Source organism: Phyllobates terribilis, unplaced genomic scaffold (assembly GCF_046119375.1).
Source record: "Phyllobates terribilis strain yellow unplaced genomic scaffold, ASM4611937v1 Scaffold_9__5_contigs__length_417890890, whole genome shotgun sequence".
NCBI lineage: Eukaryota > Metazoa > Chordata > Amphibia > Anura > Dendrobatidae > Phyllobates > Phyllobates terribilis.
In genome coordinates this window covers 375167824-375192742 of record NW_027362769.1, presented here as the reverse complement: position 1 = coordinate 375192742, position 24919 = coordinate 375167824, and the positions used below count along the sequence as shown (strand labels likewise).

Genomic DNA, 24919 nt, shown 5'->3' with positions numbered 1-24919 from the left:
TTGTGACATCGCTGGATGATACATGTACTTGCAAACTCATTTTCTTGATGTATTTTACCCCGGGGTAGATTGCAAGTGTTCCCGAAGAAAAAAAAAATAGTCATAGTAGGAAAAATAAACATTCTGTGAATCTTTACCGCCATGAATCATGCATACATTGTGTTCTGCATTTATTTATATTCCACGTACATCATTTGTTTTTTTGAAAAGAGCAGTTTTGTTTTGATGGAGTAGACGCTTTATTTTCTTTACTTTGGAAAAAATACGGCACAGGAATCGACCCGGGATATCACACGAGATCTTGATATCTTATCAACTATATATATATTAATGCACTTAATACTAATAAAGGGGAAAGACTCTTCTCTACCAAATCTATAGTCAGTTGCTAAAATGGATGATTACAATATTTCCTCTTGCTGAGGTGTGAATATTATTTTATTGTAAGGCCTTCTTTTAAGGACAGGTTCACATGGACCATTCTCGGGTGGGAATGCATGGTCTGGACTGCTGGCTCTCCCGATCTGAGCTAATAGCTCAGGACGGACCCCATTTCACAAAAGTGTGAAATCGGCCTAAGAGATGACTTTAGGGGCTACTTTAGGAACCTCAGAGACAGGAGGAACATTCCCGATTAGTCTAATTTCCTTGGCTATTGGATAGTAAGAACTCGAGCTGGATTATCTTCTCCAGAAAGGGGTTGAAACTAGTCCTGAATTTAGATGAAGAGATGACCTCGTGTGGCGCCCCTGCGGGTTCAGTCGCCACAGAGGTACTGCATCTCACCCAGAGGTGTGGTATCTCACTCTCAGGTAAGGATAGAGTGCTGCCCGGGACCCTAACACCTGCATCCAACACTACACTACTCCAGACCAGCAGGAGGGGCAAGATGCGTCACTTCCCTGCTGAGCCCTGTCCATGGCTGGAGTGGGGGGGGCAAAGTAGGGGGAACCATGTAGTGGGTGTGGGTGGAGGAAGAAGTTCAGGGGAGCTCAGTAAGAAGTGATATAAAAAGAGGGTGGAACATTCTAGAGTGAGTCAGTCAGAGGAGGACAGTGAGAGGAGCTGGAGCTCTATAGGAGCTCTGCTCAGAAGGAGGGCCTAGCCAGAGAGGCTCCAGGAACGTGGAAGGGATCCCAGGGGTACGGGCAGTGCTGGAGGCCACCCGTACGCCCGAATCTGCCAGGTGGTGGAGGGATTGAGCCGCAGAGGGGACCGGCCCCTAACTAGTGAGAATTACAAAGTTCAACTAGAAACCGGAGGCTTCTGTACTTTCAGGGTGCAGTTGCCACATCCGCACTCAAGTCGCCAAAAAGGTAACCACATAAGATTCAGGGAACTCCAGGTTGCCCAGAAAGATCCGAGGATACCGGCTTGGGACATTGTTTGGCGAGGCGCAGGCCAAGAAGGGTGAGGGCCAGCGCAGAAAGACGGCTGAGAAGGTCATATAGAACAGGGTCCTGTCAGGCACTCTTGAAACAACTGGGAGTTTGCTGAACCCCTGCCTGATGAACGCAGCGCGACGTGGGAGGTCGCAGTCTGGAAAGTGTAACCTGAGGAACTTAACCCTGAAGACTGCACCCCACTGTCTCTGCAAAATTATTGCTGTACCATCACCCCCTGCACTACACTGCACCACAACTGCAACAGCAAAATCCATAACATCTCAGCACAGCCCTGGAGCTAAGCTCGACCTGTGGAGAGCTAAGCCAACTCTGCTGCATTTACACCAGCTCCAGAGGACCTGCTCCGCAGCGGCGGCTCCCTGTAGCCGCATACCACAGGTGGCGTCACGAACTCTATACAAGAACTATAAATCCCCTGTAATAATATTCCCCTTTTTGATTGACCGCCCTGGGTCACGGACCAGGTCACCGCCACTGTGACATCTCCCCTAGCAACGACCGGCGCGGCACCAAGTACTCCACGGCCCAGGGGGCGTGTCACTCGCATGTCTCCATTTATTGTCTATGAGACTCCTGGAGACAGTCAAGTACAGCGGTCGCTATCGCTCAACAGTCCCATAGACATTGAAGGGAGAGGTGATGCTCAGCCATAGCTCCATTCATACGGGGGCTTCAGAGCTTCAGTGAGGGTCCTAGCACTCAAACAGGATCATTGAGCAAAACTCGCACTCGGAGTACGTCTTGAAGCATTTGACCCATTAGGAGCTGTTTCAAAGTAGTAACATGCATTTTCTTTCCCACCAGGCACTTTTCAAATCCCGAAGAGGAAAAAAAAGCTGAAAAGACTGAACATATGAACAGCAAAGAGGTTTTACAGGAGAAATGAATAGGAAGAGTCTTTTGAGCATTTTTAAATGATTCTTCAGGTTTGTTTTTTTAAACAAAAACAAACAACTGTTAAGACATACCCTTAAGGTTGTGTTCACACTGAGGTTTTTTTTGCTGTTTTTCAAGTTTTTGTAGAGGAATTTTAGAGAGTTTCCGCTCCAAAATTTCAGAAAATATACTCAGTGAGAACACTTCCTTTTAGGGTACATCTTTGTCCGGCAGATGTCACCTGCAACCTGCCTGAAAAAGCATTCAATAAACGTTAAAAAAAAAACAATGAACCTATGCACAGCAATTTCAAAATGACTCATGCATGTGCTCTGTATTTTTAACTTTTTCTTAACTACTTCAGGTTGCAAAAGTTGTGAAGTGTCTAAAAGAAGTGAGCTACTCATTCTTCAGGCTGTATCCGTTTGGAAGTCGCCATAATTTTATGTCTACAAGTTGAAACAAAAGATGCTACAAAAGCGACAAACAAGACAATAAAGACGCTTCAGGAAAAACATTGCCGGTGTTTTCTGGAAGTGCACATACCCTAAGTCTTGTTGCTGAATTTTTGGAGCAGAAAATGAGAAAAAACTGTCCAAATCCTCCTAAAAAAAACGTGTTCAAAATCGTTCAAAATCTCTGGAAATGACAAAAAAAGAAAAGCTAAAAAAAGACACTTTAGGAAACAAAAAGTTGCTGTTTCCTGAATATCTTCTTTTTGAGAAACTCCGTGGGTCACTCTCCTGAAAAAGAGGTTGTATACACAGACCTGAGGCTAAGTTCCCAGGATGAGTATTTGGTGCATTTTGATGTTGCAGGTTTCTGCTGCATTTCTGCAACAATTCTCTAAATTGCTTTTTTTTTTAGTGCGTTTTTATCACCATTTTTTTATGCTTCAGTTTTTGTTCCCTTTTGCTATCTCAAGTTTTAAATAAAACTTTTGTTTTGGAAATTTCCTGATATTGAGCTTTGACTAAAGGTTATTGATAAAGTCATGTGCATTTCTGCTCCGGAAACCTAATAAAAACTTAGTGCGGATTTTCTTCATCTCATTCAAGTCTATGGGGAAAATCCAGAAATAAAATGCATGCTTACTGGAAAAGAAATTGACATGTTGCAGATATCAAAATCACTGCAGGTCAGTTTCCACAGCATAAAAAAGCACAGTGAGTTTTAGAAAAATCCCATGTTTTGTTGGACGTGTAATAAGCTGTGGAGGTTTTTTGCGCAACAAAAATATGCAATGTCAAAAATGAACCAAATAATGGGAACTTAGCCTTCGGGCGCAGTCAGACGGACATATAAATCGTAACGAGATTGGAACGCAGTGCACAGACTAGCCAGCGGCTCTCCAGATTCGAGCGTGACTGCTGCATAGAAATACATAAAGCTGTCACGCTCAGGTCTGGAAAGCCACGGGCCAGTCCGTGCACTGCGTTCTGATCTCGGTACAATTTTTACGGCCATCTGATTGCGCTCTTAAGGTGCAAAAACCTTGTGATTTATTAGTTATTGTGCAAAGCAACAAATCAGAGTCCAGGTCTCATTTCTCCAGTGCAGAACAAATAAGGAGAGCCTATACCTGATTATTTGTCATGGGCAACATGGACTCAACCTCACATTTATCGTAGCCATATTTTAACTTACCGCAGTCACCGATGCGGAAACTTTCAGACAGCGATTTAATATACTCTTCTCGACCCCAACTCGAGGCGTTAATGAAAGCGGAGGGTGAATCTCTTACTGTAAAGCTGAAGGTGTACCTCTCCAATCCAATATCTGAGGAGGAGGAGAAGGAGAAGAGCGTAATTCCTGTATGAAATGACATAATTAAATTCACCATATCTCAATGTGATGCTTAATGGAGATTGTCACTTGTGTTACATCTTCTCTGGAAAGCTCCCAGGAGCTGTAAGGATTCAGGAATCTTAGTACACGAGCTGAGAGGGAGGAATCCGTAATGCTATGGCTAGAAAGCGACTTGTGGCCTCACGATTGTAATTGTCGCACTGTGCCAACTAATAATAGTGAATGTGATCAGATCCCTGCCAACTCTCGCACTTCATTTTTAACCCAAGTGTAACTTTAACCCTTTCCCACCCACATTTTTCATCTCTGTGCTTTAATTTTTTTATTCTCATTCTTCCAAAAGCCATTACTTTTTTTTCTTTTGAAAAAAAATGTATTTATTTTTTTTGCTGGACAAGTCGCAGTTTTGAATGACTTTACCATACAGTGAACAGATAACCGTGCAAAATATTTTTCCAGGTGAATGGTGAAAACAAACAATTCTGACAATACTTCTTGGGTTTTGCTTTTCAGGCGTTCACTTTCTGTTGAAAAGATACTTGGTAACTTTATTAGGCTCCATACGATGAGGATGAATATGAAGTACACACACATACAGTGTGTATATATATATATAATGTGTGTGTGTGTTTTTATTTATATAACGGCAACATATTCCACAGCACTTTGCAATTAAATAAATAAATATATATATATATATATACAGTACAGACTAAAAGTTTGGACACACCTTCTCATTTAAAGATTTTTCTGCATTTTCATGACTAGGAAAATTGTACATTCACACTGAAGGCATCAAAACTATGAATTAACACATGTCGAATTATATACTTAACAAAAAAGTGTGAAACAACTGAAAATATGTCTTATATTCTAGGTTCTTCAAAGTAGCCACCTTTTGCTTTGATGACTGCTTTGCACACTCTTGGCATTCTCTTGATGAGCTTCAAGAGGTAGTCACCGGAAATGGTCTTCCAACAATCTTGAAGGAGTTCCCAGAAACGCTTAGCACTTGTTGGCCCTTTTGCCTTCACTCTGCGGTCCAGCTCACCCCAAACCATCTCGATTGGGTTCAGGTCTGGTGACTGTGGAGGCCAGGTCATCTGGCGTAGCCCCCCATCACTCTTCTTCTTGGTCAAATAGCCCTTACACAGCCTGGAGGTGTGTTTGGGGTCATTGTCCTGTTGAAAAATAAATGATGGTCCAACTAAACGCAAACCGGATGAAATAGCATGCCGCTGCAAGATGCTGTGGTAGCCATGCTGGTTCAGTATGCCTTCAATTTTGAATAAATCCCCAACAGTGTCACCAGCAAAGCCCCCCCCCCCACACCATCACACCTCCTCCTTCATGCTTCACGGTGGGAACCAGGCATGTAGAGTCCATCCGTTCACCTTTTCTGCGTCGCACAAAGACACAGTGGTTGGAAGCAAAGATCTCAAATTTGGACTCATCAGACCAAAGCACAGATTTCCACTGGTCTAATGTCCATTCCTTGTGTTCTTTAGCCCAAACAAGTCTCTTCTGCTTGTTGCCTGTCCTTAGCAGTGGTTTCCTAGCAGCTATTTTACCATGAAGGCCTGCTGCACAAAGTCTCCTCTTAACAGTTGTTGTAGAGATGTTTCTGCTGCTAGAACTCTGTGTGGCATTGACCTGGTCTCTAATCTGAGCTGCTGTTAACCTGCGATTTCTGAGGCTGGTGACTCGGATAAACTTATCCTCAGAAGCAGAGGTGACTCTTGGTCTTCCTTTCCTGGGTTTTTGCAACTGCACATGGGGACACTTTCAAAGTTTGCCCAATTTTTCGGACTGACTGACCTTCATTTCTTAAAGTAATGATGGCCACTCGTTTTTCTTTACTTAGCTGCTTTTTTCTTGCCATAATACAAATTCTAACACTCTATTCAGTAGGACTATCAGCTGTGCATCCACTTGACTTCTGCACAACACAACTGATGGTCCCAACCCCATTTGTAAGGCAAGAAATCCCACTTATTAAACCTGACAGGGCACACCTGTGAAGTGAAAACCATTTCCGGTGACTACCTCTTGAAGCTCATCAAGAGAATGCCAAGAGTGTGCAAAGCAGTCATTAAAGCAAAAGGTGGCTACTTTGAAGAACCTAGAATATAAGACATATTTTCAGTTGTTTCACACTTTTTTGTTAAGTATATAATTCCACATGTGTTAATTCATAGTTTTGTTGCCTTCAGTGTGAATGTACAATTTTCATAGTCATGAAAATACAGAAAAATCTTTAAATGAGAAGGTATGTCCAAACTTTTGGTCTGTACTGTATAGAATTTGTATTATGGCAAGAAAAAAGCAGCTAAGTAAAGAAAAACGAGTGGCCATCATTACTTTAAGAAATGAAGGTCAGTCAGTCTGAAAAATTGGGCAAACTTTGAAAGAGTCCTCAAGTGCAGTTGCAAAAACCATCAAGCGCTACAAAGAAACTGTCTCACATGAGGACTGCTCCAGGAAAGGAAGACCAAGAGTCACCTCCGATTCTGAGGATAAGTTTATCCGAGTCACCAGCCTCAGAAATCGCAGGTTAACAGCAGCTCAGATTAGAGACCAGGTCAATGCCACACAGAGTTCTAGCAGCAGAAACATCTCTACAACAACTGTTAAGAGGAGACTTTGTGCAGCAGGCCTTCATGGTAAAATAGCTGCTAGGAAACCACTGCTAAGGACAGGCAACAAGCAGAAGAGACTTGTTTGGGCTAAAGAACACAAGGAATGGACATTAGACCAGTGGAAATCTGAGCTTTGGTCTGATGAGTCCAAATTTGAGATCTTTGGTTCCAACCACCGTGTCTTTGTGAGACGCAGAAAAGGTGAACGGATGGACTCTACATGCCTGGTTCCCACCGTGAAGCTTGGAGAGGAGGAGGTGTGATGGTGTGGGGGTGCTTTGCTGGTGACACTGTTGGGGATTTATTCAAAATTGAAGGCATACTGAACCAGCATGACTACCACAGCATCTTGCAGCGGCATGCTATTCCATCCGGTTTGCGTTTAGTTGGACCATCATTTATTTTTCAACAGGACAATGACCCCAAACACACCTCCAGGCTGTGTAAGGGCTATTTGACCAAGGAGGAGAGTGATGGGGTGCTATGCCAGATGACCTGGCCTCCACAGTCACCAGACCTGAACCCAATCGAGATGGTTTGGGGTGAGCTGGACCGCAGAGTGAAGGCAAAAGGGCCAACAAGTGCTAAGCATCTCTGGGAACTCCTTCAAGATTGTTGGAAGACCATTTCCGGTGACTACCTCTTGAAGCTCATCAAGAGAATGCCAAGAGTGTGCAAAGCAGTCATCAAAGCAAAAGGTGGCTTCTTTGAAGAACCTAGAATATAAGACATATTTTCAGTTGTTTTACACTTTTTTGTTAAATATATAATTCCACATGTGTTAATTCATAGTTTGATGCCTTCAGTGTGAAAGTACAATTTTCATAGTCATGAAAATACAGAAAAATCTTTAAATGAGATGGTGTGTCCAAACTTTTGGTCTGTACTGTATATATATATAGTACAATGCCACAGATTTCACTTCTTACATTACATGAGCGATATAAATTCTACAAAAGCTCAGAAACCGGCGAATCCTCACAGCGCACAGTGCAGACCGGACAGTATAGTCTTCCATACAGTATTATGGGCCCCATATAACGCTCCATGCAGAATACTGGCCCCCATATAATGCTCCATACAGAATACTGGCCCTCATATAACGCTCCATACAGGATACTGGCCCCTATATAGCGCTCCATGCAGGCTGTGCCCCCCTTCACCTAATGCCCCATGCAGGCTGTCCCCCCGACACACACAATGCCCCATGCAGGAGGTCACTTCCCTCCCCCACGTAATGCCCCATGCAGGATGTCACTCCCCCCCATATAATGCCCCATGCAGGCTGTCCCCCCCACACACATAATGCCCCATGAAGGCTGTCCCCCCCCTCCACATAATGCCCCATGCAGCAGCCACACATAGATACGCACACGGCACACCATTAAGTATAGCCCTCCAGTCCCCTCCTATAGCAGCTGCAGAGCAGACAGACTAGGCATGCCTAGGCCACCGCGACCAATGAGCAGAGCGGTGTTTAAATTTGTCGCCAATAATGCTGGTTATTCGTGACCGGTAACCGCGACCAATGAGCAGAGCGGTGTTTAAATATGGCGGCAATATCGCTGATTGGTCGCAGCCGGCCACCGCGACCAATCAGCGAAGCGGTGTTTAAATTTGGCACCAAAATCGCTGATTGGTCACGGCCGGTTGTTGCGACTAATCAGCAGAACGTTGTTTAAATTTGGCACTAAAATTGCAGATTGGTCGCGGCCGGCCACCGCGACCAATCAGCAGAGCGGGGTTTAAATTTTGCGCCAATACTGCTGATTGTTCGCGGCCGGCGACCAATTAGCAGAGCATTGTTCAAATTTGGCGCCAATCTCGATTTTTAACACAAATGTCCGGACCTTTGTAACACCATGCGGATACTGTGAGGACATCAGCGGCTAGGGTGTCAAGGGAGGACCGGGGAGCGGCGCTGCGGGTCGGGATACTTCTGCTGCGAGCGCCCGCTCATGTCCCGGCTTCTCGCAGCGGAAGTATCCGCACAGGCAGCGCCGCTGACATCCATGCGGCTAGGGTGTGAAGGGAGGACCGGGGAGCGGCGCTGACATCCAATTGGTCGCGGCCGCTATTTAAATGTGCCGCACAAATCGGTGATTGGTCGTGGTCTTGGCCCGCGACCAATCACTGATCTTGCCGCAAAAGTTAAACACTACTGTGCTGATTGGTCGCGGACGCTGCCCGCGACCAATCACCGATTTGGGCGCCAAATTTAAATATCAGCCGCGACCAATCACCGATCTTGGCTCAACATTTAAACACCGCTGTGCTGATTGGTCGCGGACGCTATTTAAATGTGGCGCCAAAATCGGTGATTGGTCGCGCCCGGCGTCGGAGACCAATCAGCACAACGGTGTTTAAATGTGGAGCCAAGATAGGTGATTGGTTGCGGCCGATATTTAAATGTGGCGCCCAAATCGGTGATTGGTCGCGGGCAGCGTCCGCGACCAATCAGCACAGTAGTGTTTAACTTTTGCGGCAAGATCAGTGATTGGTCAGGTCCGAAGACCAATCGTCTTGGTGAGGACCGGGGAGCGGCGCTGCCTGTGCGGCTACTTCCGCTGCGAGAACCCGGAACATGAGCGGGCGCTCACAGCAGAAGTATCCCGACCCGCAGCGCCGCTCCCCGGTCCTCCCTTCCGCATGGAGGTCAGCGGCGGCGGTCAGGGTCCTTCCGCTGCTACCGGCCGGGAGATGAGCGCCTCGCGCCGCTCATCTCCCGGCTGCATCTCCGTCCCGCAGATGGGTCCGGCGGTCGAGGTCCTTCTGCTGGTACCGGCCGGGAGATGAGCGCCTCGCGCCGGTCATCTCCCGGCTGCATCGCCGCTGAGCTCCGTCCCGCAGATGAGCCGCTAACGGCCGCCATATTTTTTCAGAAATCCCGCGGCGCTGATTGGCCGCTGCCAGACCAATGAGCGACGCGGGATTTCCAGGACAGACAGACAGACAGACGGGATAAGACGATTATATATATAGATAGATACATGATGATGCATGTGACCATCACTGTGACATCATGTATCTATAGATAGAAAGACATTGATAAGAGTAAGACGTGCACAGATAAAGTTACCGGCGGTCGGTCGCAGTGTGTGCTGGCTGTGGCTGGCTCTTGGTTTCCGAGGAGCACGAGTTCGGAGGAGGGACCCAGTCAGAAGGCAGTGCAGTTGCGGTAAGAATAGATGGTACACAGCACTGCCACCATCTGGCTGGATGTCTGCAGCGCTGAGCACTCAATAGCCGGAGGAGAGAGGAAGCTAAGGATGCATCTGCCTGCCGGCGGTAACCCAGGACGCGGCGGGCAGCGCTCACATAGCAACCGAGGTGAGTGCGGGCCCCCCGCTGTCCAGAAGAGGATCTGCCGGCCAGCGGTAACCAAGGACGCTGCGGGCAGTACCGCAGCGCCGCTCACACACATGACACATAGCGATAGATTAGCAAGCAACCCAGGTGAGTGGGCCCCCTTTCTGTCCAGGGCCCCGGCACTTGCCCGGGTGCGCCGGGTGGTGACGCCGGCACTGACCAGAAGTCTTCCTAGACCTGGCCGTTCAGCCAAACTGAGCAATCGTGAGAGAGGTAAAGAAGAACCCCAAGATCACTGTGGCTGAGCTCCAGAGATGCAGTAGGGAGATGGGAGAAAGTTCCACAAAGTCAACTATCACTGCAGCCCTCCACCAGTCGGGCTTTTATGGCAGAGTGGCCCAACGGAAGCCTCTCCTCAGTGCAAGACATATGAAAGCCCGCATAGAGTTTGCTCAAAAACACATGAAGGACTCCCAGACTATGAGAAATAAGATTCTCTGGTCTGATGAGACAAAGATAGAACTTTTTGGTGATAACTCTAAGCGGTATGTGTGGAGAAAACCAGGCACTGCTCATCACCTGCCCTGTACAATCCCAACAGTGAAACATGGTGGTAGCAGCATCATGCTATGGGGACAGAACGACTGGTTGCAATTGAAGGAAACATGAATGCGGCCAAGTACAGAGATATCCTGTATGAAAACCTCTTCCAGAGTGCTCTGGACCCCAGACTTGGCCGAAAGTTCACCTTCCAACAAGACAATGACCCTTAGCACACAGCTAAAAAAAACAAAGGAGAACAACTCTGTGAACATTCTTGACTGGCCCAGCCAGAACCCTGACCTAAATCCAATTAAGCATCTTTGGAGAGAACTGAAAATGGCTGTCCACCAACGTTCACCATCCAAGCTGACGGAACTGGATCTGCAAGGAAGAATGGCAGAGGAGCCCCAAATCCAGGTGTGAAAAGGTGTTGCATCATTCCCAAGAAGACTCATGTCTGTACTAGCTCAAAAGGGTGCTTCTACTCAATACTGAGCAAAGGGTCTGAATACTTATGACCATGTGATATTTCAGTTTTTCTTTTTTAATAAATTTGCAAAAATTTCTACATTCCTGTTTTTTTCAGTCAAGATGGGGTGCAGGGTGTACTTTAAGGCTGTGTGCCCACGATGCATTTTTTAAGCATTTACACAGCGGCAAAAACGCTGCAGAAACGCTTAAAAAATGCATGGTAGAAGGCCTGCCATGTCCCCCAATGATAATCCGCATGTGCTGTGCACATGCTGCAGAAATTTCTGCTGCGGGTTATCATTGCGGAAAAAAACACAGCACTACCAATTATTTTGCAGAAGCGCTCCGTTTTTGCCACCATTGACTTGCATTGAATCGCTTGGATTCTGCATCACTGCATCTGTAGATGCGGAATCCAAGCGTTTCAATGCGCGGATGGTACCTGGGTGTGGAGGACAGGAGACTCTCCTCCGGACCCGGGTACCATAAAACCTGTAAAAAAAAATGAATAAAATAAAAACTAAATATCATATTTACCTTCTGACGGCCCCCGCTGCGCTTGTCCTCCCTTGCCGGCAGATCGCGGTGGACTGAAGGACCTGCGCTGACGTCATAGTCATGTGACAGCAGGTCCTTCAGTGTAGTGTACCGCGAGCTGCCGGCACGCCAGGACGGAGCGAAGCAAGACTCCATGGGCCATCGGAAGGTAAGTATATATTTATTTTTTTATTTTTAAACATTCTTTAAAAATCCGTTTGCATGGATTTATATAGTGTGACCAAGTTGACAAGCACTTTCCAAGTGATGCTAAAATCGCTTGGAAAGCGCTTGTCAACCCACATGCGGAAATGCATGTGAAGAACGCTTCATATCCGCATGTCCCTGGCAGGAAAAACGCATGTACAATCCGCATGTACAATCCGCATGCTTTTTTTCTACCAGGGAGATGCAGAAATGCTCAGGAAAAAATCCTGAGCATTTCTGTATCGTGGGCACATAGCCTAATGAGAAAAAAAAATTAACTTTTTAGAATTTACCAAATGGTTGCAATGAAACAAAGAGTGAAAAATTTAAAGGGGTCTGAATAATTTCCGTACCCACTGTATGTATATATATATATATATATATATATATATATATATATATATATAATTGTCTTATCCCATCTGTCTGTCTGTCCAGGAAATCCCGCGTCGCTCATTGGTCCGGCAGCGGCCAATCAGCGCCGCGGGATTTCTGAAAAAAGATGGCGGCCGTTAGCGGCTCATCTGCTGGACAGAGGTCAGCGGCGATGCAGCGGGGAGATGAGCGGCGCTAGCAGCACAACTACCCCGACCGGCGCCGCTGACCTCCATGCGGCTAACGTCGGAAGATCAGCGGCTTGGCCCGCTGATCTCCCGACAGCAAGTGTGAACGGAGGACCGGGGAGCGGCGCCGCCGGTCGGGATGCTTCTGCTGCGAGTAGCCGCTCATCTCCCGGCTTCTCGCAGCAGAAGTAGCCGCACAGGCAGTGCCGCTCCCCGGTCCTCGCTAATACGGAGCCGCACAAGCAGCGCCGCTCCCGGGCCCACACTAATACGACGCTGATTGGTCGCGGTGGCCGGACGCGACCAATCAGCGAGATGGGCGGCAAATTTAAACGCCGCTCTGCTGATTGGTCGCGGTGGCCGGCCGCGACCAATCAGCGAGATGGCCGGGAAATTTAAACGCCGCTCTGCTGATTAATCGCGGCCGGCCACCGCGACCAATGAGCGAGATGGGCGGCAAATTTAAACGCCGCTCTGCTGATTGGTCGCGGTGGCCGGCCGTGACCAATCAGCGAGATGGGCGGCAAATTTAAACGCCGCTCTGCCGATTAATCGCGGCCGGCCACCGTGACCAATCAGCGAGATGGGTGGCAAATTTAAACGCCGCTCTGTTGATTGGTCGCGGTGGCCGGCCGCGACCAATCAGCGAGATTGGCGCTAAATTTAAACACCGCTGTGCTGATTGGTCGCGGCCACCGGCGACCGCTACCAATCAGCGAGATTGGCGCCAAATTTAAACAACGCTCTGCTGATTGGCCGCGGATGCCAGACGCGACCAATCAGCGAGATTGGCGCCAAATTTAAACAATGCTCTGCAGATTGGTCGCGTCTGGCGTCAGCGACTAATCAGCGAGATTGGCGCCAAATTTAAACAACACTCTGCTGATTGGTCGCGGACGGCAGACGTGACCAATCAGCGAGATTGGCACCAAATTTAAACAATGCTCTGCTGATTGGTAGTGGTGGCCGGCCGCGACCAATCAGCAATTTTGGTGACAAATTTAAACAATGCTCTGCTGATTGCTCGCGGTCGCCGGCCGCGACCAATCAGCAGTATTGGCGCCAAATTGGCGCCAAATTTAAACACCGCTCTGCTGATTGGTCGCGGTGGCCCGCCGCGACCAATCAGCAATTTTGGTGACAAATTTAAACAACGCTCTGCTGATTGCTCGCGGTCGCCAGCCGCGACCAATCAGCAGTATTGGCGCCAAATTTAAACACCGCTCTGCTCATTGGTCGCGGTTACCGGTCACAAATAGCCAGCATTATTGCCGCCAAATTTAAACCCCGCTCTGCTGATTAGTCGCGACCGCCGGCCGTGACCAATCTGCGATATAGGCGCCAAATTTTAACACCGCTTTGCTAATTGGTCGCGGTTGCCGGCCTCGACCAATCAGCGATTTTGGCGCCAAATTTAAATACCGCTCTGCTGATTGCGCCCGGTCGGCCGCATACCTATTCTAGAATACCCGATGCGTTAGAATCGGGCCACCATCTAGTATATATATATATATATATATATATATATATATATATATATATATATACACACGTCATTCCCAACCTTAAACTTAACTTTAAAAAAAGATGGCTTCATCCACCATATTCTGAGAGCCATACATTTTTTCTTTGTCAATGAGCAGAGTTGTACGGGACTTGTTTTTGCGGTATGAGCTGTAGTTTTTTTTTTTAATATTCTATTTTATTATTTTACACAGTTACGCATTATGTTTTCTTATTTTTTATATTTTGCTATTTGCAATTTGGGAAAAGGGATGTATTTGTTTAACATTTTTTACAAAAAAAAATTATAGGTTTTTGGGGGTTTTTACTTTTTTTTACTAAACCTGTGATCAACTCATCGCTTAAACTAAACACTTCAATTCTTTAGAATTTTAGTCTGTTGTATAATTAAAGGACTGTGAAGGCTGGGCTTCATGGGTGTACTAACATGGCAAACAAAGGGACCTTCAGTTGGCTCCCAGCTGCAGGGACAACTCATCAGCACCCAGCTGTCACATTGGGGAAGAGGGAGGTTGGAGAGGGAATGTCAAAAGATGCACCTCACTGTTCCTAACCCTTTACATGCTGCTGTCACAATTGCCATTGAGATCTATGACATTAAACTGTTGCGATCCAACTATGTGATCGTAGTGTGCCAATGGGATAACATGGCAGCCAGAGGCCCCATTAGGCCCCCATCACTGTAAAAATGAAACCATGGCAGAATTTACAATTTTTCCCCCCTTTACTTGGATTTTTCCCCCCATTTTTTAGTACGTTATATGGTAAAATTAATGGCATCATTCAAAACTTCACTGCGTCCCACAAAAAAAACACTCATACTGCTATGTTGAGAGAAAAATAAAAATAGTTATGTCTCTTGGAAAAACGGGCGAAAACAAAAGGAAAGCGCAAACATGAAAATTCACTTGGTCAAAGGGTTAGGGGGTTAAAGGGTTTGTCCACCTTTAAGGAAAATCTTTTTTCTTAAATACATTTATTTTGGCTAAAAATTAATTTTTACAATTTGATTTCATAAAAAATATCGCACAGTTTGCCTTCCACAGCCTCTGTGCTACATTGTCTATTGCTAGAGGTAGAATGAGTTAACTGAGAATTCTTCAGTAAGCTCATTATTCTGACAGTCCAATGGAAGAGTCTCAAAGGGTATGTTTATAGTACATTTTTGGAGCAGAAAAACTCTCCAAAATCCATTAGGAGTTCAAAAACCATGAGTTTTGATTGTAGAATTTCTGCTCCGGAAACTCCTAGAAAAAAAAGTCTAGCTCTTTTTTATCTGTCTTTTTTTTTAGCTCTTCTCAGCTGATTTATGTCGACAAACCAAATAAAAGTTGACGATGCAGGGAAATAAAGAGCCTGTAAAAGAAAAACGGTGAAAAATATAGTAATAATGCAGCTGGACAGGTCCTGGATGGGAGATATGTGTCACCGAGGTGGCTAACCTCGGTGATGTGAATCCCGGAGAGACGGCTCCAGCAAAGTAGTTACTGAGAGGGTTTTTCAATGGACCCGGATTTTTGGGTCTGGGTTTTAGGAATGACTAGAAGAGCTGGGTGGTACTGGTTGCTCTCATATATCCTAACCAGGTTTTGCAGCTCATTTAATAGGGAGCTGAGCTGCCTCAAAAACTGTCTGTGTGTGTGGGAGGTGGAAACCAAGTTGCAAAAATGATTTTTGCCCCAATTACATTAGTTTAAGTTGAAAAAAAAAATAGTTCGTAGAGGGGGACAATACCTTTTATGTTCACAGAAGTTTGAAGTTACTTAGTATTAAAAATGGTGATAAAAGTATCCACACGATTAATGATGGTGATCATTACCAGACATTGCCTGTGTATGTTTCCCATCAATGGAAATTTGTTCCATGGCGTACATTATACATATATAGTGATTGCTATACATCGCTCTCCGCTAATATGCTGCAGTACAGACCATAAATCTATATAACAATAAACATCCTAATCAATTAATTTCACTCTGAACAATGTTGACCTCAGCACCGCACAGTATGTAAAACAGCAACACGGGACATAACCCATTTTCTCCGATGTATTAAGTAATTTGTTCATATGAATTAACATTAATCATTTTCAAAGAAAAAAAAAAAACATAAAAGAAATAATAAAAAAAAACAATTTTGAGTGACGCGCAACCCTCAAGAAATAATAAAACAGGCTTAACTTTTTCGGTCTGGAAATCCTTTGACATCTGTTTTCCCAATTACGATGCCTATTATGCTCTGAAAAATAAAAACGGTATGCCGTACACAAATAAGACACAGATGTAGTTAGCAAATTAGATTTCACGCTCTTATACCCCACCGCAATTTTTTTTTAATTTTTACTTTTTTTTTGCTGTTATTGGAAATACCAATTACACAGCTTTGTCTGTTCCTCCCACTACCCGATAAATCGGTGCAATGAGGTATTGGATTTTATGGAAAGTATGTGAGCACAAGAGCTGACATGTGCGGAATGTGAAACCCTCCTGACAACATTCCTTCCCCCCTCCGTTACATTTAATCATTAAATTGGTCGATGGAACGATCATTGCCCGCCGTTTCCTTAAGTGTTTGAGTTTCCTGTAATCCCTTGTAATTTGGACTCTCACATGTAAAGTTTTGGTATGACATTCTAACTTATTCTACAATGCAAAATTCCCCACCCACCCCTGTGCCCCGCGCATCGGCCGGAGTGTATTTAAATGCTATTATCTTATTAAGTTTCACTTATAAATGAACCAGCATGCTGAAAACATTAGCCGCTCCGCTCGTCACACTGTAAACATTACCCGGAGCATTGATTATATCTGTCAGGGGCCAATTTAAAATACGGTAACCATGTCCAAAACTGTGAGATAAAAGTATGGGATTCTCTACAACAATGGCAAAGGTATATGACCAAACGTGGCCTCATTCACATGTCACGTTTTTTTCACAGACGAGAAAAACGGACTGAGTTTCATCATTGATTTTCATCGAGTTTCAGTACATGAAAAAAAGTTTTTCTCGTTCAAGAAAAAAAAAAAAAAGTTTCTCCACCTTCTCCCAACAGTCCGTGAATATTTGACTGTACTTGGATGTCTTCAAGGACCCATAGATTTGTATTGCCGATTTTTATGCGACACTCGAATCAAACTGGAACATATCTCCGTAATATTGCACAAACCTGTCGATCCACGAAAAATTGCATATTATAGGTATGAGTGCTATCAGTGGAAAACATGGATAGCAAAAAAAACCGGACGTCTGAATGAGGCTTTAGTATGATTTCCTTAGGGGAGAGGAAGGGCATATGGTCGGTAAAGGGGAAACACGACCAAAGCGATCTTCAGACACAGCGTTTTTTCCAGACAGTAACCGCTTCAGGAACCTCTCCTATTTTGGGTGAGTTTTCATTTTCCTGAAGCGGTTTGGTACGTTTTTGCATATGTACACACAGTGTCTTTTTCAGGTTGATATCACTGCGGAAATCGCTTGAAAAACCTGTAAAAAAAGTTCAAAAGAATGAATATAAGTAATTATATGTAAAAACGACTCGCTGTGCATATGTTCAGGCTCTTGAACATCTTTTAACCTTTTCAGGTTTCTAAAAATTCATAGGAACTGAAGTTGTGAAGCAGTGACCGGGATCGTATACGAGGGACGTTATACATCCCCCAGAATGTGTACAGAGACCTATTAAATCCATTGGAGTGCATTGCCTCCTCCCTCCAACCCGGGTTTTCCAGTGGCTCTTGCCACAGGTCCTTTAAAAATCCTGCTTTAAGGATTATTTTTTTAAAGGACCTGTTTCAGGAGCCACTGGAAAACCCGGGTTGGAGGAAGGAGGCCGCCCCGCTGCCTTCCTGTAGCCTCCTCCAAGAAATAAAGGCCCTTCCGGGTTTTCCTAATCTGCCTTAGCCAAATTGCCTGACCAGGTCAATGCTCACCTTCATTCCTGCATTGCAGCCGCAGCTGTGTCTGTGACTGCAATGCTCTTTAATGGATTTAATAGGTCTCTGTACACATTCTGGGGGATATATAACGTTCCTCGTATATGATAGCGGTCACTGCCTCACAGGTGTACAGCTTCATAGCAACAGTGCTGTACAGCTTCATAGTAACTGAGATGTACAGCTTCACAGCAACTGAGGTGTAAAGCTTCATAGCAACCGTGCTGTACAGCTTCATAGCAACATTGGTGTACAGCTTCATAGCAACATTGGTGTACAGCTTCATAGCAACAGTGATGGACAGCTTCATAGCAACAGTGATGGACAGCTTCATAGCAACATTGGTGTACAGCTTCATAGCAACATTGGTGTACAGCTTCATAGCAACACTGCTGTACAGCTTCATAGCAACACTGCTGTACAGCTTCATAGCAACAGTGCTGTACAGCTTCACAGCAACTGAGGTGTAAAGCTTCATAGCAACAGTGCTGTACAGCTTCATAGCAACATTGGTGTACAGCTTCATAGCAACAGTGCTGTACAGCTTCATAGCAACACTGCTGTACAGCTTCATAGCAACACTGCTGTACAGCTTCACAGCAACTGAGGTGTAAAGCTTCATAGCAACAGTGCTGTACAGCTTCATAGCAACATTGGTGTACAGCTTCATAGCAACATTGGTGTACAGCTTCATAGCAACATTGGTGTACAGCTTCATAGCAACATTAGTGGACAGCTTCATAGCAACATTGGTGTACAGCTTCATAGCAACAGTGGTGAATAGCTTCATAGCAACAGTGGTGCACAGCTTCATAGTTAACAGTGGCTCAAGCTTCATAGCAACATTGTACAGCTTTAGAGCAACAGTGGCGTTTCCTTCTATATTTTGGTCACATACACTGGGAGTCGCTCTAAGCTTTCCAGCTTTTATGGTATCAAGACCTTTGGGACTGTGCTAAAATACCACACACAACCTGTAGACAGAGGTGTTGCTGGTTTTGGACAAAAGTGGTCTTGTTTTTCTAATACTGGCTCTCCCAGGTTGACTTCTCTGCGGATCCTCTTGGTAGCTATAATAATGGTTGCCCTGGTGTTCACCCAACTTACCCTCAAAACTAAAATAACCAAGAAACAACTGCACTTTTTGACAGGTGGCTCCGGGACGTTCACAAGGCTTGGAAAATGTCTCCAAACGTAAAGCGCAAATGTAAAGCAAACATGAGTAAATTGCAATGGAATAAGAGCACTTACGACCGGCCTTGTTTATGACAAGCAATTTTCCTCTTTGAACCGTCTGACACAGCGGGACTAAGCCTATTTCCACGTCCTGCAACCTTCGAATAAAAGTAAAACGAGCCAAAGGGGAATTTAATGGGGCCGTAACGCATAACAGTTGAGGCAAATTGCTAGGGACAGCTAGAACGGCTCAAATTTTGCCATCGAGAGAGGAGAAAATACCAGACGTTTCCTCGCTGCATTATGTTTTTTTTTTTACTTTGCCGAGTCTCGGCAATTATCTATTCAGCAGGCGATCGGGCAGATACAAAAGGGTCTCTCATACGCTCTGACAAAGGCTTGGCCGGCGCGTAAGTGCAGGGCCGGGCACCGTGACACATCCCTGGACAGCACCAGCAGCATCGGTTTACATCCCCTGCAGCGTAGGGAACAATTAGGGTATTGTGGATGCAGAAATATGGGCATCGCTGTGGGGAAACACGGTGACAATGTGACAATGAGGTCGTTTGTAGTTGGAGGTCGAAGCGGATGGGACGTCGCTGCAGCGGAGCAAGATAACAGCGTTACTGATACTTACCGGGCGAGACAGATTAGGGTGTAGGTCGGAAATGTTGACAAAACCTTGACGGAAGGTGCAAGACGCCATCTTCTAATCTACAAGGTCAAGAGAGTACAGGGGTTCATTTATTTATTTATTCCTTATGAGTTTAATGCTAAATAATTTAATCTTGACGCACATTGAGCTGAAAGGTATTGCGATGTAGGGACCCACCAAGGGAAAAATGTGACAAGCGACCGACCGAGTCCCTGCACTGCGATACATACCGTCGGCCAATCAGAGGGCAGCAGCTGATGTCAGCGTGTCCATCCATCACGGGCAGTGCATGGCAGTGACATCATGTGCCGCCTGTGGCTGGCATGCTGAAGTCAGCTGCTGGCCTATACGCCAGCTATAGAATAGGACGCTGTGCATCGTGGGAGCGGAGGACGGTATAAAGAATCGTTTATTTCTTCTTTAAATGTGTTGGAAAAGAACAGCAGAACAAAGGTAATTATGCCAGGAAGGGGCCCCTGATGGGGGTCATTATTACTGGAAGGGGCCCATGATGGGGGACATTATTACTGGAAGGTGCCCATGATGGGGGGCATTATTACTGGAAAGGGCTCAAGATGGGGGGACATTATTACTGGAAGGTGACCCGGTAAGGGAACATTATATCAAGATATGGGACATTATTACTGGAAGGGGACCAGGATGGGTGACATCATACCAGGAAAGGGCCTAGGATGGAGGACATTATACCAGAAAGGGGTCCAGGATGGGGGACAATATCACTAGAAGGGGACAGGGATGGGAGACATTATTACACGATGGGGGACATTATACCAGGAAGGGGCCAAGGATGGGGTATATTATACAAGGAAGGGGACCAGGATGGGAGACATTATGTCAGGTTGGGGCCCAGAATGGGGGACATTATGCCAGGATTGGGCCCAGTAATGGGGGACATTATACCAGAATGAGGGACATTATCACTGGAAGGGGACCAGGATGGGAGACATTATTACAAGATGGGGGACATTATACCAGGAAAGGGCCCAAGATGGGAGACGTTATACCAGGAAGGGCCAAGGATGGGGGATATTATACCAGGAAGGGGACCAGGATGGGAGACACTATACGAGGAAGGGGGCCCAGGATGGGGGACATTATGCCAGGATGGGAGACATTATACAAGGATGGGGCCCAGTAATGGGGGACATTATACTAGGATGGGGAACATTATTACTGGAAGGGGACCAGGATGGGAGACATTATACCAGAAAGGGGCCCAGGAGAAGGAACATTATACCAGGATGGGGGACATTATCACTGGAAGGGGAACAGGATGGCAGACATTATTACAGGATGAGGATGGGGGACATTATTACATGAGGGGCAAACACGCATCTCTTTTTAGGATTCAGAATGCTACAAGGGCTCATACATCTAACCAACATGTAGGTTGGCTCCCAGGTCCAAATTTTGTACCAGTGCCCATTGGACTTTAGTTACGCTACTGATGACACCGTTCATTTTACCATACAGTTATTCTGACTGCAGTGAAACAGTAAAGAATAAAAAAATTGCAATTCTGTCTATTTTTTTTGTGGGGGGAGGGGTGTTTTTACTGCATTTATTGTGCAGTAGAAATTACCTAACAACATGATTCACCAGGTCGGTACCGAAATTGTAAAGTTTTTTTTTTAATTATTTTAGTGGCTTAAAAAAATTCTAAACTTTGTTAAAAAAATAAATCAGTTTGTGTCGCCATTTTCAGAAACGCAGGAACCTTTTTTATTTCTTCGTCGATGATTAATACTGTTTTGGGGGGATACATATGACGCTTTGATTGCTTTCTATTGCACTTTTTTTGGCGGAGGTGCGGTGAACAAAAACAGCAATTTGGGTGCACAAGTTGAATTATTTTTTACATTGGACAATAATGGATGTGAAAATACCAAAAAATGCTTATTTTAATTTTGCTGGAAGCAGCACATAAACGCGTGGCCTAAAAAAAAAATTCAGGAGTGGACAATCCCTTTAAGCTCCAATTATTAGGGGGTTATTGGCTTTATAGGGGGTACTTTTCTATGCTGGTTAGAAATTGCAACAATAGTTTGTCATATATCTAGTGAGAGAGACTCATCTTAAAGGATTTATCCAAGATTACAAAAAAATCATGGCTACCCACAGAGCTCCATTGAAGTGAATGGACTGAGGGTGTAACACCACACACAAGCTGTGGACAAAATCGGCCATGTTTTCTCCAATCATCGAGATAGTTATCACATTGGCGATGAATAAAACATTTTGCACATCAGGATTCACCTCATGACTTCTTCCAAAAAATGGCGCCACTCGTGCCCTAGCGCAATGGACAAAATGGCGCCATTTATTGAAGAGGTCAGCCATGTTTATCTAATCTGATAACCCCCTTTTAAGAATTCATGAGGTAAAATAATTGTAGAGGTGTACAATTTGTCAATTCAGTCATTGTACATTATGGGCAGGTGAATATAATGGCCAGAGAATTGGAAAAAATGTAAAAGCGGGCGTAACGTGGACAGATGCATCGCCATAGCCACTCTGTACATGAGCTAAAACTAATACTGACATTGTGAGGGCGAAAAGAGGAATAAAATGGCTGCCATGTAGAAAAAATTATCAATATAATGTCATCATTTTCCTATTATACCAAAGGAAACAATGTACTGTACTGCCAACCTCCTGCTACACACCTCACTGAGGCGGGGCAGAAAGCGCAAACTGTGTGTACAGAGAGGGGAGGAGTCACTGAATACATACCACTACCCCCTGCTGGCAAGGAAGCAATCTGCAGCCTATGTCCTACAGAAATACATTCAAATATATTCTGGTACATAGGAGCAGTATTATAGTAGTTATATTCTTGTGCATAGGAGCAGTATTATAGTAGTTATATTCTTGTATATAGGGGGCAGTATTATAGTAGTTATATTCTTGTACATAGGGGGCAGCATTATAGTAGTTATATTCTTGCACATAGGAGCAGTATTATAGTAGTTATATTCTTGTACATATGGGGCAGCATTATAGTAGTTATATTCTTGCACATAGGAGCAGTATTATAGTAGTTATATTCTTGCACATAGGAGCAGTATTATAGTAGTTATATTCTTGTACATAGGGGGCAGTATTATAGTAGTTATATTCTTGTACATAGGGGGCAGCATTATAGTAGTTATATTCTTGTACATAGGGGGCAGTATTATAGTAGTTATATTCTTGTATATGGGGGCAGTATTATAGTAGTTATATTCTTGTACATAGGGGCAGTATTATAGTAGTTATATTCTTGTACATAGGGGGCAGTATTATAGTAGTTATATTCTTGTACATAGGGGGCAGTATTATAGTAGTTATATTCTTGTACATAGGGGGCAGTATTATAGTAGTTATATTCTTGTACATAGGAGCAGTATTATAGTAGTTATATTCTTGTACATAGGGGCAGTATTATAGTAGTTATATTCTTGTACATAGGAGCAGTATTATAGTAGTCATATTCTTGTACATATGGGGCAGTATTATAGTAGTTATATTCTTGTACATAGGGGCAGTATTATAGTAGTTATATTCTTGTACATAGGGGGCAGTATTATAGTAGTTATATTCTTGTACATAGGGGGCAGTATTATAGTAGTTATATTCTTGTACATAGGGGGCAGTATTATAGTAGTTATATTCTTGTACATAGGGGGCAGTATTATAGTAGTTATATTCTTGTACATAGGAGCAGTATTATAGTAGTTATATTCTTGTGCATAGGAGCAGTATTATAGTAGTTATATTCTTGTACATAGGAGCAGTATTATAGTAGTTATATTCTTGTATATAGGGGGTAGCATTATAGTAGTTATATTCTTGTACATAGGGGGCAGTATTATAGTAGTTATATTCTTGCACATAGGAGCAGTATTATAGTAGTTATATTCTTGTACATATGGGGCAGTATTATAGTAGTTATATTCTTGTACATAGGGGGCAGTATTATAGTAGTTATATTCTTGTACATAGGGGGCAGCATTATAGTAGTTATATTCTTGTACATAGGGGGCAGTATTATAGTAGTTATATTCTTGTATATAGGGGGCAGTATTATAGTAGTTATATTCTTGTACATAGGGGCAGTATTATAGTAGTTATATTCTTGTACATAGGGGGCAGTATTATAGTAGTTATATTCTTGTACATAGGGGGCAGTATTATAGTAGTTATATTCTTGTACATAGGGGGCAGTATTATAGTAGTTATATTCTTGTACATAGGGGCAGTATTATAGTAGTTATATTCTTGTACATAGGAGCAGTATTATAGTAGTCATATTCTTGTACATAGGAGCAGTATTATAGTAGTTATATTCTTGTACATATGGGGCAGTATTATAGTAGTTATATTCTTGTACATAGGGGCAGTATTATAGTAGTTATATTCTTGTACATAGGGGGCAGTATTATAGTAGTTATATTCTTGTACATAGGGGGCAGTATTATAGTAGTTATATTCTTGTATATAGGGGCAGTATTATAGTAGTTATATTCTTGTACATAGGGGCAGTATTATAGTAGTTATATTCTTGTACATAGGAGCAGTATTATAGTAGTTATATTCTTGTACATAGGTGCAGTATTATAGTAGTTATATTCTTGCACATAGGGGCTGTATTATAGTAGGTATATTCTTGTACATAGGGGCAGTATTATAGTAGTCATATTCTTGTACATAGGGGGCAATATTATAGTAGTTATATTCTTGCACATAGGGGGCAGTATTATAGTAGTTATATTCTTGTACATAAGGGGCAGTATTATAGTAGTTATATTCTTGTACATAGGGGCAGTATTATAGTAGTTATATTACTGTACATAGGGAGCAGTATTATAGTAGTTATATTCTTGTACATAGGGGCATTATTATAGTAGTTATATTCCTGTACATAGGAGCTGTATTATAGTAGTTATATTCCTGTACATAGGAGCAGTATTATAGTAGTTATATTCTTGTACATAGGGGACAGTATTATATTAGTTATATTCTTGTACATAGGGAGCAGTATTATAGTAGTTATATTCTGTACATAGGGACAGTATTATAGTAGTTATATTCTTGTACATAGGGGCAGTATTATAGTAGCTATATTCTTGTACGTAGGGGGCAGTATTATAGTAGTTATATTCTTGTACTTAGGGGCAGTGTTATAGTAGTTATATTCTTGTACATAGGGGCAGTGTTATAGTAGTTATATTCTTGTACATAGGGGCAGTATTATAGTAGTTATATTCTT

The 24919-nt window shown here is 43.9% G+C and overlaps 1 protein-coding gene across 3 annotated transcripts in view; it reads right to left on the bottom strand.

Annotated features, from left to right (window-relative positions):
* Nucleotides 1-24919, bottom strand: part of MEIOB (meiosis specific with OB-fold) — an 80454-nt gene that overhangs the window by 22917 nt on the left and 32618 nt on the right. For 2 of the 3 annotated variants that reach the window (XM_073648412.1, XM_073648411.1), the window contains 3 exons: nt 19630-19706; nt 16065-16122; nt 3930-4061 (listed from right to left, as the gene is read on the bottom strand). In XM_073648412.1, coding sequence (XP_073504513.1) covers nt 3930-4061; nt 16065-16122; nt 19630-19698 — 259 coding nt within the window. In that variant the 5' untranslated portion in view covers nt 19699-19706. Of the gene's footprint in view, nt 1-3929; nt 4062-16064; nt 16123-17050; nt 17368-19629; nt 19707-24919 lie in introns of all 3 variants that reach the window. The other variant, XM_073648410.1, reaches the window with a different exon arrangement.